The 17934-nt window shown below is 46.0% G+C and overlaps 1 protein-coding gene across 2 annotated transcripts in view; it reads left to right on the top strand.

Annotated features, from left to right (window-relative positions):
- The window catches only part of LOC102453385 (protein Aster-B), a 337552-nt gene that overhangs the window by 150191 nt on the left and 169427 nt on the right, over window positions 1-17934 (top strand). Inside the window, exon 3 of one of the 2 annotated variants that reach the window (XM_075909418.1) lies at window positions 15680-16668. The exons of the other annotated variant lie outside the window; for it this stretch is intronic. Within the exon in view, the coding sequence (XP_075765533.1) occupies window positions 16307-16668 (362 nt within the window). The 5' untranslated portion in view covers window positions 15680-16306. The remainder of the gene's footprint in view (window positions 1-15679; window positions 16669-17934) is intronic. 2 annotated transcript variants of the gene reach the window in all.

Here is a 17934-nt window from a genome sequence, read left to right as displayed (position 1 = left end):
AAAAGATAGGTCCTGCTGCCCCAAAATGCATACATTTTTACTTGCCACTCAGATATGGCAAATAATAGTACCTAGCTCCTATATAGTGCTTTCCATCAGTAGACCTCGAAGCACTTTACTAAGGAAGTCAATACTCCCATTTTACAGACTGAGAAGCTCAGGCTGAGAGAGGTGAAATGACCTGTCTATGGTTACCCAGCTGGCCAGTGGCAGAGCCAGGACTAGAATCCTGAGTCCTGGACCAATGCTCTCTCCACTAGCCCAGTGTTGTTTCTCCCCTATCCATGCACTGTTACATGCAAAGTGATCATGCTGACAGTGGGATCTTGTGTTCTTAATAAAATACCTCTCGAGGACAAGAAAATCCTGCCAGATGCAGGGTTTTTTTTTTTTTTAAGGTTGCCATTTGCTTCCTGTGGCACTGTGCTGGGCCTGTCTGCATTCATGATGGCACACTGGATAGGTGTGGTTTGAATGTTAGATCCAAGCCCTTCAGTTTTTAAGTTAAAAGAATTCATCCATTTCCCCACCTTTGAAGGTTAGGCTTAGTGTGTGGCGATGCTGAGACAGATGTTTATCCAGGAATCCAGCCTGCTTCTTTGATGTGGGGCCCGTAAGTTTCAGTTCAAATGCGTGTGAGAAAGGAATTAATCTACACATTGTATAAAGCTGGGTATGTCTACACTTCATTCCTCTTGAGAGAGAAGAATGCAAATGCAGACACCCAAAATTGCAAATGAAGCAGGGATTTAAATATCCCATGCTTCATTTGCATAATTGCATTATGGCGCTATTTCAAAATAGCACTATTTTGAGAGAAGAAACGGGATTATTTCGAGATAAAACTCTTCCCTCGGATGTCTGCATTTGCATTCCTCTCTTGAGAGAGGAATGAAGTGTACACATACCCGCTGCTATTGGACATGCATGCTGGGCAAATAATGTAAAACAAGCCTGTTCAAAAATTGTCATTTTTTTTTAATTGAATTAGCTTTTACCAGACAGGCTCCATGCGTCTCCTGTGACTTTTCTGTGAAGAGTCAAGTGGTCACGTTACATTTCCAAGCACTGCGTGTGAATGTTTGCAGAAATGTGTTTTTTAATTTGTTATTATTTATACTCATTTACATGCTTCACATCCATTCAGGGAACACTGACAATACCCACATGACTTATTTGATGTATCCCAGCTAAGCAATGTGGTTTGATTTCCATTGCAATTGGTTCATGCAGTTTCAGCCCTGCTGGTCCCCAAAGGTGTATCAAGCCCTGGGACTGTGTATTTTGCCTTTCATCTAAGGATCTCAACTTGATATACAAACCTTTCGTAATTATGCTTTTATGCTCCCAGTAAGGGAGGCAAGTATCATTATCCTGTTCTTACAGATTGAGAAACTGAAGCACAGAGTTGTGAAATGAGTGTCTCTCAAGAATCCACGGGAGAACTGGGATTAGAATCAAGGCGACTTGTTACCCAGTCCTATGCAACAGTCACATTGCCTCTCCCCTGCAATCAGGCAGTGTTAAGCATTCTCAGACAGTTCTGCCTACTTAAGACTTTTTTTGTGGTGCTTGCAATCCTGTGGGAATTGTTGAGAAACCCATTTACATGGTATAAAATAAGATGTCTGAGGGAAATCCTCTGCTTCTGCTCACATATAAAACCCATTTGCATTGGGAAAATCCAGTGAGCTCCTTGAGTATAATTTCAGTAGGTTAAAGTGTGAAGTAGTGTTGTCTGACACCACTTCGGAATCAAAACGAGATGAAGAAATGTCACCAGTCTCTGTGCACGGCTGCTGCTTTTCTACTGAAAGGCAAGCACAAGAAGAAAAGAGCGAGTGAGTGTTGGTTTGGTTGGCTGTGGTAGGTGATGGCGTGCCAATCCCAAGGACAGATGAAACGGATAGAGCACAGTCTGACCACTGCTAGTGCCTGTGTCCTCACTGCACGCCTCAGCCCTGGCCTGGGCAGGGCACCTCTTGGAAATTGTTTGCTGTGTTTTACTGAATCTCTCAATGAACGTATTCGTTATTGATAATTATGGAGGGGGCTTTGGAGGAGGCGAAGTCTGGATTGAGACTGCCAATTGATTTCATGTGAGCCACTCATTGGAAACTAAGCCAGGCACGGTATCTGGGATGGTATCAGTGACTGTCTTGAACAAAGAGAGAGAGAGAGAGAGAGAGAGAGACTCCCATACCTAGTTGAAATTTTTCTCTTTCCTCCTTCCTACCCATACCAAGTTGAAAGGCAAGCTAAAGACCATTTCACATGAGCAGTGTAGCTCACTGAGTATTTATTGTATTGCAGGGCTCATTAGTTTCAGTGGAGGAGTTTTAAATGACCTTGTCCTGGGAAAATATAAATATGTATTAGGAAAATGACACATTCAGTGCCTGTAATGGATATGACACAAGATTGCTAGATCTCTTTTATACCCAACATACATGCAATATGTTTTTTGTCTAACATGTGGCAAGAGCTCTGACGCATGCATATTGTATGTAATATGTGCTACATACATGACAAACATACTGTATCCATGTGGCAACTGCATTGCACATGCAGCTACTTTTTAGCATATATGTGTAAACCCCATGCATGCCTATGCATTGTATATGTTGTATGCTGCATTCATCACAAACATTGCTCTGTATATGTGATCTGTGCTGTATACATGTTAAACTCTAAGATGTATGTTTATGACTTCTATGCTATAGGCATAGCCATGCACACAGTACACAGTTACTGCATGCTATATGCATGCATTGGGCACATTATGTGCTACATATACGTGGCAAATGACTGTAGAAAGAAATGCTGCTTGGGGCATGAATGTAGATGACACAGAAAACTAGCATAGTGGTTTTTCACTTCTCCCTGAAACATTTCCCAAATAACCCCATTTAAGGGAAGATCATTAAGAGAAAAGGCACTCTTCCTCAGGCACTTATTTAATTTGGGAAATAGGCTGAATTGAGGTAGTCTATAATAGGGAGATGATGGACAGGAGTGGTATTTCTGAAGCAGTTTCTAGAACACTTACTATAAAATGAGTTTACGCATTGTAGGCAGGAACCTTCTGTGTCTTCCATAGTTCTATGGCTCCTGGGAATTGAGAGCAAAGTTAGAAAGGTTTCCAGTTAGCATGGTACAGCATGCAACAGTGAGTGATGGTTCTCTTACAGGCGCTTTTTCTTTTGTCAGGGTTTTGTACAGTACTCAGCAGTGCTCTGCTTCCCTCTCCTCTGTGAGAGAGAAGGGAGTGAGTCTAGTAATTGGCACTTGGACTAATGCCGGGGAGTGGGGAGAAATATGTTTCAGGGAATCAGTCGGCCTTTAACAAATGGGTGTGATGGAGAAACTTTCCCAGGAGACTAGAACTGCCATTTCTCGGTTTCTTGGGCCTTCCACTGAGGCATTTTGTCTAGATTGCTAGATTAGCTGGAGCACTGGTCTGATCCAATCAGACATTTCCTATGCTTCTCTCTCCTTTGGTCTCATAAAGCCCTGTATTTTTTTGGCTTGGCCTGAAGCTGTATTGCTTGCTTTTGTTAAGGGGACAATTGTGAACAGAAGTCTTTTCAAACTACTGTCTGATCACTGAGTTTTCTACAAACCTCTCCTCTGTCTGCTGCTTGCTAAGGGGAAGAGCTGCATAAGGTGCTGGGTAAATTTTGGTCCAATACCTAACTCTTAGATGTAAAGACTAAAGTGCAGACTCTAAACTTTTAAGATTCTGGGTATCTGAGAACTCAGGAGCAGGCAGGGCTGATTTAATTCAAGAAGCCAAAAGAGAGAAGGGAACAAGAATTTATTTCAAACTCAAACACTTACAAAAATTACAATAAAAAACCCGCATACTTTGCTCAGAGCATAAAACCAGACATGTACAGGGCAACAGTCAGATTCATTTCTGTGTGGTAGCCTGGAAGAACATTTATCCTTGGTGAGTGTAAGTTGTGTGCTACTGCTGTAATGTATGTCTGTGCACGGCTGCACTTGACTGATGGAATGTAACTGTAGCTGCTTGTGCCTGTGTGACTGTGTTGACTGGTAGGGTAGCCTGTGAAAGTTGTGAGCCCTAATACTGACCCCAAAAGAGTCTTTAGCTCAAGTGGTAGAGGCTTGTGTTTGTGGACACAGAGGGTACGTCTAGACTACATGCCTCCGTCGACGGAGGCATGTAGATTAGACAGATCGGCAGAGGGAAATGTTTAAATTTAAATGGCTGCCCCGCTCTGCCGATCAGCTGTTTGTCGGCAGATCGGGGCAGTCTGGACGCGCCGCGTCGACAAAGAAGCCTTTCTTGATCGGCACAGGTAAACCTGGTTTCACGAGGTATACCTGTGCCGATCAAGAAAGGCTTCTTTGTCGACGCGGCGCGTCCACACTGCCCCGATCTGCCGACAAACAGCTGATCGGCAGAGCGGGGCAGCCATTTAAATTTAAATGAAGCCGCGATTATTTTAATCGCGGCTTCATTTCCCTCTGCCGATCTGTCTAATCTACATGCCTCCATCGACGGAGGCATGTAGTCTAGACACACCCAGAGTCCTCATGCTGCAAGAGTGTATTGCAGCATGGGGTGTGTGCTTGTGACTGTGGGTTTTGTTTCAACACCAAGTATTTTTCTTGAAATAAAGTCAAGGGATACTCAGACCACTAAGGATAGCCAGAAAATCTGGGTACACCTTTGAAGTGTGTTGTGCAGACAGGGGCACAGCAATATCTGATGGCATTGTCAAGCGCTTTGCAATATGAGTGTGAGAGAGATGGGAGGGGTACTCCCCTTTTCTAAACATCCCACCACTCAGTAACTAAAGCGTAAAATCCAGAAGAGTGGGTTTCCAGAAAGTGTTGGCAGGGAGCCAGGACAGCCAATGGGAAGAAAGTGTGAGATTTGAATAGAAAACAGTGATGTGCCTGTTGCAGTTCTTTGTGTGGTTTTGGGAGAGAAAAGCTGGGGAGAGACGGAATGAATCTTGGAAGCTGGACATGGAATGTCCAGCAGCAATATTTGTGTCTACAAAGGATGGAACCTGGGAACAAGAAATGTGCATAGATAGGGAATGTGTAGTTAGAAGCAATCAGGCTATTTTTTTAAATTTCTGGTTTGTGAACTCTGTGCTGAGTCCATGTGTCTACTCCCCTCCTCATACACTGTAACTGAAGCTGAAGCCCAGGGAAGCAATCCTGTCTTTTAGTCTGTTTTTTTCAGTTACTCTGTAACACCTGGCAACTAAGGGTGTGTCTAGACTACCTAGTTTTGTCGACAAAACTGGACTTTTGTGGACAAAACTATATCAGCGTCTACACTACCGCTGAGTTCTGTCGACATAACGTCGACAGAACTCAGCAGTTTTGTCGACGCTGGTATACCTCATTTTACAAGGCATAACACCTTCTGTCGACAGAACTCTGTCGACAGAAGGTGTTATTGCCTGTAACACTGCGTCCAGACTACGGAGTTTTGTCGACAAAGCAGCTTGCTTTGTCGACAGAACTCAATGTGTCTGGACGCTCTTTGTCGACAGAAGTTTTGTCGACAGTATCTGACGACAAAACTTCTGTCGACAAAACGAGGTAGTCTAGACGTACCCTAAGTATGCTTTACCAAGTATATCATTTTTTGTTTTGCTAATAAAATCACCTTTTTAAGGCTACAATCTGATTACTGTGTCTTGAAAAGCAGGATGGTCTGTGAGCACATGCCTGAGACTGAGAAATCAGCTTTTGGAAATTACACTTTGTTTTCAAGCTTTCTCCTCACGGAGGGTAAAATAGCTTGGGGTACCCCATAGGAAGAAGTTCCCAAGTGACCTTCCTGGGTTCAGAAAAAGGGGCTTTGCACTTTTTAAGCCAAAACCAATAGAGGCAAGGTATTTTTAAAGTCTCTTGCAAGCTCCCACCTTCTGTCTTCAAAGTGCCAGAGTGGGGAACAGCTTTGACAGGGTATCTCTTAGAGCTGGTGTATGCACTGCTTTTATGTGCCCAGCGGGCTTAAATACAACAATCTAGTGACCTGAGCTAGTGAAGCAGATAGTCTGGCTGAATAGGAAAGAATGTGCCGTTCAAAGATCTTTTGTACTAGCAAGCTGGTTCTCCTGTGATTAATTGTGTGTGCTGTGAGCTGTGACCCGTTATGAAAGTGCTATACAGGTACTGGAAATTCAGAGAGAGTTGGAGTGAGTCACTCCTTGACTCTTACAAACTGTGTGTGGATTCGAAAACTGACGCAAGTTTCTTGGGAAATTCGCCATAGAAGTTAGCTTGGCTGGATGTCAGAATTAAGAAATGGCTGACCTTAGGACAAGGGGGGTTATGTTTTTCCTGCAGGGTCTCTGAATGACTGGCCTCTGCATTCCATTCATGTTTCTGGTCTGAGTTACGTCAGTGTAATCCAGCGAATATCCTGAAGTGAATCCATTTGCTTTGGATTCACTCTGCTGTAACTGTGAGCAGCACTGGACACCATGCATTTGAACTGCAGTAAGCAGAGTAGGCATGCAGGGTGCTGTACAAGCACCATGCAAAATGTAGTTCGAGCTGCAAGGTCCTTGCAGGCTCAGAATAACACAGAGAAAACAGCTCAGAGATCCTAACGACCCACTGTTTTGCTTAGCTGCTATATATTTGATGGATTGGTTTTGTAAGGTGTTGAGATGAGTGATCATGTGAATAAGGCCAGGTGGTCTCATTTTTTGGTGGATGATCTTTGAAACATTCAACTAATCTCTTTCATTTGGACAAAGATCCCATGCCAAAGAGCGTGCCTTGAAAGGAAAGGACTAAGTATATTGTTGCAGTAACAAAGCATAAAGAGAAAGGCCACACAGAAGAATTTGTTTTAATTGAGCAGTGAATGACAATTAAAACAAGAGATTTTGTGGGTGGCAACTGAAGACTTTGGGGATTTTTACAGTGCATGAGGCCAAAGGTGCTTTTAAGTACTCAAGATATGCCAAATCCATTTGGAATAATGTAAACCTTTAATGTTTGTTGATGACACAGGAAATGTGTGTTTTTAAACTGTAGGATTCAGTCAGACACAGACCAATTAGGTGTTGGTAACTGGAGTGTGACATCACTCACATCCGAACAGAAAGTGTAGTTGGACTTCAGCCTCTTTAAGCCACTTCACAAGTTATTAAATATTCAGAAACATATGGATAAAGCACTATTAAATGTGTTTCACACGCTTATGTTTGGTTCAAGTTTGAAAGTGTCAGCTGGATTATGTTTCTGGCTTTGTTGTAGGGCCTGTGGGGTTTGAGTTCTGGTGCTAGAGGTGGGATAGAGTTGACCTTGAACATGTATTTGAGTTCTAGGCTGTATCTAGATTACATCCGTCTTTTGACAGAGGCATGTAAATTATACACTTCAAAATTGCAAATGAAGTGGGGATTTAAATATCCCGCACTTCATTTGCATAATCGCATCATGGTACTTTTTCGAAAAAGCGCTATTTCGAAAGTGAAGCCGTGGTCTAGACGTGGTTCTTTTGAAAATGGCAGGCTTTTTCAAAAGATCCTGTAAACCTGAGACCCAACTTCTCGGGAAGCGTGCCCACTGTTGTGGGGAGGGGAGGAGCAGCACGCAGGCTTCCTGAGATGCTGGCTCTGGCGTGCAGCCACAGGACTCCTCCCCTCCCCTGCTACAGGAAGGAAGGAAGGCAGGCAGCAGGTGGAAGGAAGGGAAGACAAGAAAGTGCACGCGTCTCCCCTGCTCACAACAGGGTGTGTGCTTTCTTGTCTTCCCTTCCTTCCTTGTGCTGGGGGGGAGGAGTTAAGATGGCGGTGCAGGATCCGGAGCGGCTTCGTCAGGCTCTATCCAGAGGTGCTCCTTTTTGGAGATCCCAGGTACTGGCCGAGCTCTCCATGTTCCCTCCCCCTGCCCAGACCCCCACCAGCACCCTGTCCCTGCCCCATGCCCAGGCCCCCACCAACATCCTGCTCCTGGCCCCTGCCCCGACCCCCATCCAGCATCCTGCCCATACATCATCCAGCACCCTGCCCCAGCGTCCTGGCCAGACATCCACCAGAACCCTGCTTCTGCCCCCTCCCTCCTGGCCAAACACCTACTCCCAACTTGCTCCTGTACCCTATTTTCCACCCAGATTCTGCACCCCCATCCCTATCCCACTCACTGGCAGCCCTGTCCTGCACACTGGATCCCTCATTTTTGGCCCCACCTCAGAGCATAGAGGGGCCCACAAATTTCACTCACCCTGGAACCCAGAAAAGTTAATCTGGCCTGAGGCCTTTAACCTCAGTCTTACCTACTCTGCCCCCCTCCCCACCATGGGGCTGGAGTGCCAGGGGAGTGAGGTGTCTCAGTTGGGGCCACATTAGTAGGGCTTGGGGTTTTTTTGCATCTCATTTGTGTGGTTCCCGACTGATTTTTCTGTGGGTCAGTGACCTCTGACCCAAAACAGGTTCCCCGCTCCTCTCATAAATAAAGACAATGCTGAAATATTCTGTGTTGGACATAAAGCCTGGCCAACAAGCCCCCAATTGGGGCCAACCCCACCTTTTGGCTGCAGCATCATAACACTCATGCACCCCCCACAGACCCCAACCCTGAGCCTGTCATACACCTGAACCCCCTGCCCTAAGCCCCTCACATCCCCAAACTCCTGCACCCACACATCCCAGTCTTCTGCCATAATACTCCTGCACCATCCACACACTGTAAATCTGTGTCTTGAGCCCATGATACTCCCAGCCTCCCTGCTCTGAGCCCCTCATATGCCCCAAGCCAAACTCCTGCACCCCCACCTCCACAAGCCTGTGGCTTGCTCAGCACCCCAACCGTCCACCTGACCCCAACACTCTCTAGCCTGGAGACCCCTTCCTGAGCCAGCATCCCCTTCTCCACCACCCAGATTCCCTCCCAGAGCTTTCACCCTTTCCTACACCCAAATCCCTCATTCCTGCCCCAGAGCCTGCACCTTCTGTCTCAATGCAGTGAGAGTGAGTAAGGGCTGGGGACTGCAAGTGGTGGAGAGGAGGGGAATGGAGAGGGCGGGGTATTGAGGAAGGGATGGGGTAGATCTTGGCTTGCCCTGACATTTAAAAAGTGATCTTGGGTGTTAAAAGGTTGGAGACCAGTGGGTTAGGATCGGGCGCCCGTATGCAGTATATTCGTTTTCACCTGTATTCTGCACAGGCCACTTCTAGGGACAGCATCTATCCCTCTCTTCCAGTTCTAAGGTCAGTACCTGCTTGATCTTGGATATCATGTACACTTTTGTACTTGTGTGCTTCAGGCTAGACATGTTGAGCAATGTGTCTCTAAGATCTGGCGTCGCTGTAATGCAGCTTTGTGATGGGATAAAGGCTAATTAAATACCAAGCCATTTGTGGGAAATAACAAAGGAGACATTGATCCAATGATAATGCTCCACTGTAATCGCTATGTCTGTAGCATCCTAAATAAGACATAGTCACTGTATCTAACAAGGACTGGTGCAGGAGAGTGGCATTTGCCTACTTTATCATTATTGACCTGCTTGGCTCTTATCAACTTAAAGGACAGACCCATTGAAATCTTCAGCCAAGCCAATACCAGCTTCTTTATAAAGGCCAACTTGTACACTTCATGCTGAAGGCAGGCTTCTGACTTGCTAGAGATGTAACTGAATGTAGCTTATTTATGGCCTGTGAATAATGAGATCCCGCCTGCTGTCTGAACAGGCAGCATAGATTGCACTTGGTATACAATGTCTTCCCTTCTCACTTCATAATTGCTTTGGGAGACTAAGGATTAGACTTGGTTTTGGAGAGTCCTGAGAAGTGTCAGGCATTACTGGGTACTTCTCAGGTTCAGGTTATTTTTGAGGAAAGAGCCTGTGTCTTCCCATAAGGAACTAAATTAACGTGGCAGGGCCTGTGTTGTAGAGGTGCCTTTGTCTAGTGTTTTTGACAATCTGAGAATTTTCATTCTGTGGCTGGTATTTCTCACCCACAGACTGAAGTTTGTGGTGTCTGTCTGATAACTGAGCTGGTGCATGCCAGAAACCAACACATGCAGGCAGGTGACCGGTGTCCTGTGTCCAAAATAAAACTGACGCACTGTGTTCTAGCGTGAACAACTGTTGCTTGTAATAGTGACTTAAAGGGCCAGGCCCTATGGAGTAAAAATGGATGTCAAAATGAACAGATAAAAACAAACAGCTAATTAGTATTTATTTATTGGCTTTGCTGTGGTATTCATCATGGTAGCATCTGAGCGCTTCACATATGCTAAGAAACTCATCTTCATATACGAGTACTTCCCTGCCTCATGGGGATGACCTCATTTTACAATTGGAGAGAGACAGGGGCACAAACGGTAAGTGGCTTGCCCAGGGTGACACCAGAGGACTGTTGTAGAGTCCAGTCTATCCCTGCATCCACAAGAGCATCACGTGGCAAATCCTAATTCGAGCCAGAATTTTGTGTACCCTGACCCAAGGATTTTTAGGGATTCCATTTCAAAGGGAGTTTTCTGGTGCTAGGCCTTCTGATAGAAGAACATAAGAATGGCCATACTGAGTGAGACCAAAGGTCCATCAGCCCAGTACCCTGTCTACCAACAGTGGCCATTGCCAGGTGTCCCGGAGGGAGTAAACTGAACAGGTACTGATCAAACGATCTCTCTCCTGCCATCCATTTCCTCCCTCTGACAAACAGAGGCTAGGGACACCATTCCTTACCCATCCTGGCTAATAGCCATTAATGGACGTAACCTCCATGAATTTATCTAGTTCTCTTTTAAACCCTATTATAGCCCTACCTTTCACAACCTCCTCAGGCAAGGAGTTCCACAGATTGACTGTGCACTGTGTGAAGAAGAACTTCCTTTTATTTGTTTTAAACCTGCTTCCCATTAGTTTCATTTAGTGGCCCCTAGTTCTTGTATTATGGGAACACGTAAATAACTTTTCCTTATTCACTTTCTCCACACCACTCATGATTTTATAGATCTCTATCATATCCACCCCTGGTCTCCTCTTTTCTAAGCTGGAAGGAGAGAGGGTTTTTGGGACGCCAAAGAAAATGTAGAACTTTCCACAATATTTATAATCTGCTGCAAGCAGGGGCTGCTCCAGCCCGTTGGGAGCCCACCGCAGACAGAGGCTGCTCCGTTGGGGACTAAGAGCTGGCAGCCAACGGCAGGAGCCAGCAAAGCCCCAGCATGGGGCTGGCAGTGAGAGCCCCGCAGGGGTGGGAGCTATGGCAGCTGGGCTGGAATGGGGTCCCCAGCCTGTTTCAGTCAGTTAACCGGGATTTTGCATCCCGTAAATATACACACACTGACCACTTATGAATGTTCACTGAGGGAAACACTTCTGCAGTTTTGGAATTTTTAATTTAAAATTGTGTCCCTGCAGGATCAGTAATTTGCCTGGAGCATGGCAGATTTAGTAAAAAACCTGCCATTTTGGAGGTGTGTGTTAGGGATATTAGCTGTCGGTTAATTGAATAGTCAACTGACTGCATGAATTCTTAGCAGTTAGTTGATTATTCTTTAGTCCCCGGGGGTGGAGTGGCAGCCAATGTGCTCCGGCCTTACTCCTGAGGAGCCCCTGCCACTCTGCACTGCTGCCTTTCTCTCAGAGGCAGCAGCATGGGGTGCCAGGCAGGAGCCAGTCTGCAAAGGCAGCCAGTTTAAAAACCAGCTCCCCTTGTGAACCAGCTGCCTGCTGCCCTGCGCGCTTGCCTTTGATACAGAGGCAGCAGCGCAGGGTGACAGCAACCCCCGTCTGCCACGGGTCCAAGCCTGGGCCTGCCGCCGGCAAAGGCAGGTTTGTGGCAGCCTCCCTTAGCCCCGTCTCCCATGCTTCTAGAGGCTGCTAGAGGCAGCAGCGTGGGGAGGGGACAGGTGGCACCACAGAGCGGGTGCTGGGGGGAACCAGCTTCTAAACTGGCTCCCCCCAGCACCAGCTCATGTCCCCTCTTCCCCCCGCTGCTTTTGATACAGAGGCAGCAAGGTGGGTGGGAAATGTGAGTAGTCGACTAGATTAACCAAGAAGCCTAGGCTAATTGACTAGTTGATCTATTAGTTGACTACTTGTACACGTGTGACCTAGTTAACTACTCGTTCACTAGTAGATCGACTAGTGAACTAGTTGTCTAATGAACTTGTTGACTACTCATTCACTAGTAGATCGACTAGTTGATCTACTAGTTGACTACTCGTTCACATTCCTAGTGTGTATGGAGGAAATGTCCAACAAATTAAACTTTTTGAGCTGCAAAGCCTGGAATTAAATTCATGTGGTAACATTTTCCAAGCATTATATTTGGAATAATCTCCCTGCTCAGATTTCTCAGAACATAGGGAAGGCAAAGCTCACACATCTAAAGGATTTGTTAATCACCTGAAGTAATTTTCAGGCGTTTTCTGCATTTGCAAATTATGTTGAATTCACAACTGTTTTTCCTGTATTTTATATCTCTGTCTTTTCCCCTCCTTCCTTGTTAAGAAGGATTTACTTGAGAAGAAAGTTCACTAATGAGAAATCTAAGCTTTGTAGTAGGCATAGAAGGTCCCCATAAAATCTGAATTACCACAAGTGGATGATTTTATATCCATTATATAGAATCTATTTAGGGTTTTTCTCTCTGTTCCATTGTTCACAGTCTCTCCTGTGCAGGTTGCAAAATCCAGAATGTTTCAGCTGGAGTCCAACTTCCCAACAGATTCAATATTAGGGAAAATGACTCCACCGATCCCTCAGTTCTGATGCTGATCTGATGAATAGTTCCTGAAGCCAGGCTAGATAGGTTGCTAGATAGGCCATGCTAGAGAGCAGGCTAGCCATGCTGTGCACTATGCTTCAGAAAGTGGATTCTCTCCAACATGATACAATTCTACCAACATGGAAGAGATCAAATGATGCAAAGACCCAGCAGTGCAACAAGAGCCTCTGAAAGGAACATCAACATTTCTCCATTTCATGTGCTAAACAGTGAGAATTTCTATTCATGGATGGTATTTGTGAACCTGTAGGTCAGGAAGTTGGAGCTAACTCTCATTATGTAACTTTTGGTTTTCAGAGTGCATCGGAGAGGTCTCCAGTGTCCTCTTTCCAAAATAAAAATGACCCAGAGTGTTCAAGCATAAATAAGTGTTGTTTAGTAATCAGAGAAGCACTTAGAGTTAAAGGGATAGATACTATGCTTGTCCAGCTGGTTGTGTCTCACTGAGGCAGGTTCTCATGACATGAAATAGGAAGAATTCTGTACTGGGGGCGTCTTTATCATATGGGGACAAATCATGGGATGTGATGAAGTCAGATTTTTCAGAGATCAGAGACAGACTTTGGGGAAAGAGCCTTATACTGGGGCAAATCCTGGTGGTGTCTTGAAGATGGTGGAGAGAGCTTAGAGCCTCGTGAAAGTAGCATACGCCGTGTGTTTTCTTATTAAAGTGCAAGTGTGTGTGTGGTTGCAGAGATGGAATTAATTAAACTTTCTTAAGCTGCTTTACCTGTCCCTAATGCAACAACCAAATAAACCTCATACATTTCACTAAGCTTTCCAAAGGAAATCAGACCCACTAATGTTATGTGAACTATCCATTTACATGCTCCAGTACTTTATAAATGGGCAAAGGGTTCATAAATGTTGCTGATGGTGAAACTTTGAAAAACACACACAACATTTTTAACACCCCCGCAATTCCTTTTTCCTCTCATCAGAATAAAACAGTGCAAAACAACAAAATAATCCAATCGTTCTAATACTTCTTGGATGCTGTACTTTAGGGCAGAGCTACTCAACTTTGGAAGCCCAGGGGGCCATGGTGATACTCACAGCACATGCTGAGGGCTGCAACTTAAGTGGGGTTGCATGCAGATATGTGCAAATAGCTTCTTTCACACCGACAGGCATGAATACAAAGATGAAGGCAAGACTTCACAACACGCAGGCCTCATTTAAGTCAGTTCTGCTGATATTAATAAAATGCAATAGTTACCAGATTTCCACCCATATGACAGCACTTTTAATGAGCAGTGAGAGTCCAGGAATTTAACTACTAAAACACGTCAACAGAAGGAGGCCATTATATTGACTACTTTTTTGTTTCAGCTCCCACCCACGGGTCACAAACAAACGGGCTGCACGTGTGTTGAGTAGCCCTGCTTTAAAGGGACTGCATTATAGCGTTTTGGTTTCCCAATATGTCAGAGGGAAGCTCACAACAGTTGGCTAGTAACTACATTACACTTATGGCTGTGGAACGCCAGGTGACTTAATATGAAAGCTATTATGGCATTGGCTGTTATAACAGGTGACTGCAGTTTTCAGGTAGCTGTGAGTTTGTTTCATAGTATTATAGAAAAAATTAAAATAAAGCTATTAATCCTTGTATTGAGCTAAGAATATGCTGTTTGAGCTAAACATGAAATAGCAACCATTTTGCTCTTTTGTCTCCTCCTTAAGTCTTTGTTTTATTTGAACGAATTGTGTTTTGTGCTTTTTGTGATATATGGCCATTCATGTGGTTGGTGTGTGCGTGAGAGATATTTTGATTGCGTGTTTATGGAAGTCACCTAGGTACCATCACGTTGGATGCTCTAGAAATGGGATAAATACAGATTTTTTGCTTAAAGGTCTAGCCAGTTTCTGAGCCATAGCAGGAGCAATGAATGAAGGAGCTTGTGAAACAGGCTGCAAACCAGTGATTTTTTTAAATTACCAGTGAAACCTCTTATCTCCCTGATCTTCCTCCCCTCCCACCTAAATTTTCCTTCTCCCATTCCTTGCACCTGCTTGTAATGTGGCTGTTCTTGCCCGGTGCATTCCAACCACCTGAAACAGAGAGGAGGCCTGACTTTCAAAATGCAGCTCTGGATTTTGAAATCCTGCCCCCTCCAAGCCCAGATGTGGGGATCTCCACTGTAGGGGTTTGTGATCAGCCCATTTCAGCACTGAAGACAAGCAGTGAAATTCAGCTCTGGATTTGGCTGTGAAGTCTGAATTCCCAGCCGTATCCATAACAGAATCTGCTGAGTTTTGCATGACTTCCAGGTGAAAGCATCACTCAGCCTGGCCTTGCTTGAAACACTTCAGCAAAGCTTTGGTTAGCCTAATGGGGGAATCCTGTTAATCCTGTGGGCACAACACATTTTGCCTGGCTTGGACTTTCTTTCCTAAAATTTTGCAAAGCTCTTCCATCAAGCTATCCAGGTGTAACTCTTGACAGAAGCCCTCATTGCCTCTTGGTGTAGTGTCAATGCCTGGGAATCTTCTACATGGGCGAGTGTGTTTGTGTTTTTCTCAGGCCTGTCCTGCATATCTTATTGTCTCTGTGTGGTGTTTGTCTTCTCAGTGTTAGTACGTAAACTCGGGACCATCTATCACCGAGTGTGTCATTTTGGAAGCAGCCTTCAGGCCCAGACCTCTCTGAAATCAGCTTCCCTGAAAGATGCAAAACAACTGGCAAAACAGTGTCAGCCAGGATCCCAAACCCCGAGCTGCTAGCCTGCTCCTCAAACCCTGCCCCCACAATGAGATGAAAAATAACATATTTAGTCACAGGAAGATGGAATTTGGGGTCCACTCCTTGCCCCTCCCCTCCCTCTGCAGGGTGGGACAACCGAATAGGAAGGCGGGACAAAGGGGAAGTTTGGCCAATCGGCTTGCATGAAAAGTTATTTTCCCCCTTTATCCTCTTGCATTAGGCTGGTGGCAGTAGAGGCGTGTTTGGTAATATAGAACCCAGCCGTCAGGATCAGGAGTGCAGTTACACTTGCGGCAGCTGCCTGTGCATGTCTTATCTGCTACGGAAAAAGAACTTCCATCACCTTCCTCCTCCTCCGATTTTATCTGGTATCATTGCTTCCCTCCCTCCCTCTCTCTCTGACCTCCTCACAGCTCCACGTTGCTCTCTGTCTCCCAAGAAGGCTGTTTTCCAGCACAGCTCCGGAAGAGCGTTCAGTGAGCCACGACTAGGCAGAGAACAGAGAAAACAGCACCAGGAAAAAAAGCCAAGAGAGCCCTTCGTCAGCAGTGCCTGTACCAGAGGCTAAGCTCACTGCCCTGAAAGAGCTCAGGCGGGAGAGGAAGTTGCTTCTCAGTAAGAAAGAGGAGAAAACAAAAGAGAAACTTTGAAACTGGCTCCACTCGTGGCCTGCGGGCCCCCCACTTAAATGAAAGCACCCCAGGGACAGGGGATTTTCTTCTCCAGGGGTGGGAACATGCTGAGCTGAGGGGGTGTGCAGAAGGGCAGCGTGTAGCTGTGTGGTGAGCTTTGCGGTGAGATCACAGAGAGAGATCAGAGGTGGGAGGGGAAGGCGAAAGGGGATCTGATGCCGGCTGCCAATATGACAGAGACCCTCCAGCTCCCAGCATTGCAGGTCCCTGAGCAAGAGGTGCCCGAGTGCAGCCGGGCCTGGTCCAGTTCATCCACTCCCACGCTGCGCAGGAGACGCTTCAAGATGAGGCGGATGAAGAACGTGCAAGAGCAGAGTCTGGAAGCCGGTGGGTACCAGGACGCACCGTCGCCCAACAAAGAGTTCCTGCAGCTCCCATCCATAGAAATCACCCCCTCCAGTGACGAGGACACCCCGTGGTCAAACTGTTCCACGCCCAGCGCCTCCCCGCGGCGGAAGCGCGTCCTGCTGCGGAAGTGGCTGCGCGTGAGGGAGAAAAAGGAGTACAGTGAAAGCAGGTATGTCCTTGGCCAAACCTCCCTTCCCCTGCAGCCGAGAAGGGCCCAACTAGGACAAGACCATGGCGCCTGCTGTCACCTGTGGATGGCTTAGCCTGCTGCCCACAGGGTCTTTGCCCCCCTTCCACTGGCAGGGTATATTAAAGCGTTGCTGTCTCCAAGCTAATGGATACAGTCATTTAGCTCAAGCAGTAGAGACTCTTGCTGTTAGAGCCAGATGCAATCCCTGATTCCTCGTCACAAGGGGTGAAAGGTGTCGGACTGATCACCATGGAGACAGAAGATCCTAATAGGTGGGTGGTGGCAGGGCAGCCCCTCCATGCTACCCCATCCGTGTGCCGGAGCTCTGGCCTATAGAGTCCCCCTGTTCCATCTCCATGGCCTCTTCGCTCCTTGGCATCTCTGCTGAGGCTGCCAAGACATGGGTCAGTTAACGTCAGACTTGCCAGAGGCTTTTGTGATCCTGCCCCTCTCTCTTAGGAGTTCCCTAACTACTGTCATACAGTAATAGAGAGGTAGCCGTGTTAGTCTGATCTTGCAAAAACAAAAGGAAAAACTGTGTAGCACTTTAAAGACTAACAAGATGGTTTAATGATGGCAAAAAGGGGGCAGTGATGGGAAAGCTGGTCTTGCGCTTAGCACAGGCCTGCCAATCCAGGGGGTGTCTGAATTGTGGTCCCAGCTCATGCCTCAGTTTATTTGTTTGCAGAAAAGAGATTTAATGCTCATCTGGGTCACAAGGGCATCGTGAGGCTTAACCCATGAAAAACTGAGTTTGAGATCGACGGCATTACTGGAACGCAATGTGCAACTGTAAAAATTGATGTGGGTCTTACTGACCTGGGTGTAATTCAAAAAACCGAGCAAGAGATGACCGTCACTCTTTGCCCTTTCTCAAAGCTCCCCAGTCCTTTGGAACAACTGTCCAAAAACGGGCATGCTGGGGATGTCTTGACACTTGCTCCTCTGACTCCAGTGTTAGACGTGGAGATGCGATTGTCATACGCTTTGGTGGCACTATGAAATATGTGTGTGCCGGCTGGGTTGCAGCTCAGAGACTGAGTTCCATTTTTTTGTTTTTCACCAAAACCTCAAAAATGTCAAAGAAAAGCTTATACCCACAAACACACGCTCTGAGGCTCCAGGTTCACTCCCAGTCTTACAAGAGCACTTCCACTAAATCCAATTCCCTTGGCAAACCTAAGGTGCTGCTTTAGCAACACCAAGTCTCAAGAATATTCTGCTGATCAATGACAGCAGGCCATG

Source organism: Pelodiscus sinensis, chromosome 26 (genome assembly GCF_049634645.1).
Source record: "Pelodiscus sinensis isolate JC-2024 chromosome 26, ASM4963464v1, whole genome shotgun sequence".
NCBI classification, from domain to species: Eukaryota; Metazoa; Chordata; order Testudines; family Trionychidae; genus Pelodiscus; species Pelodiscus sinensis.
Note: the sequence above shows the minus strand (reverse complement) of the source record. Positions and strands in the feature narration are given on the sequence as shown.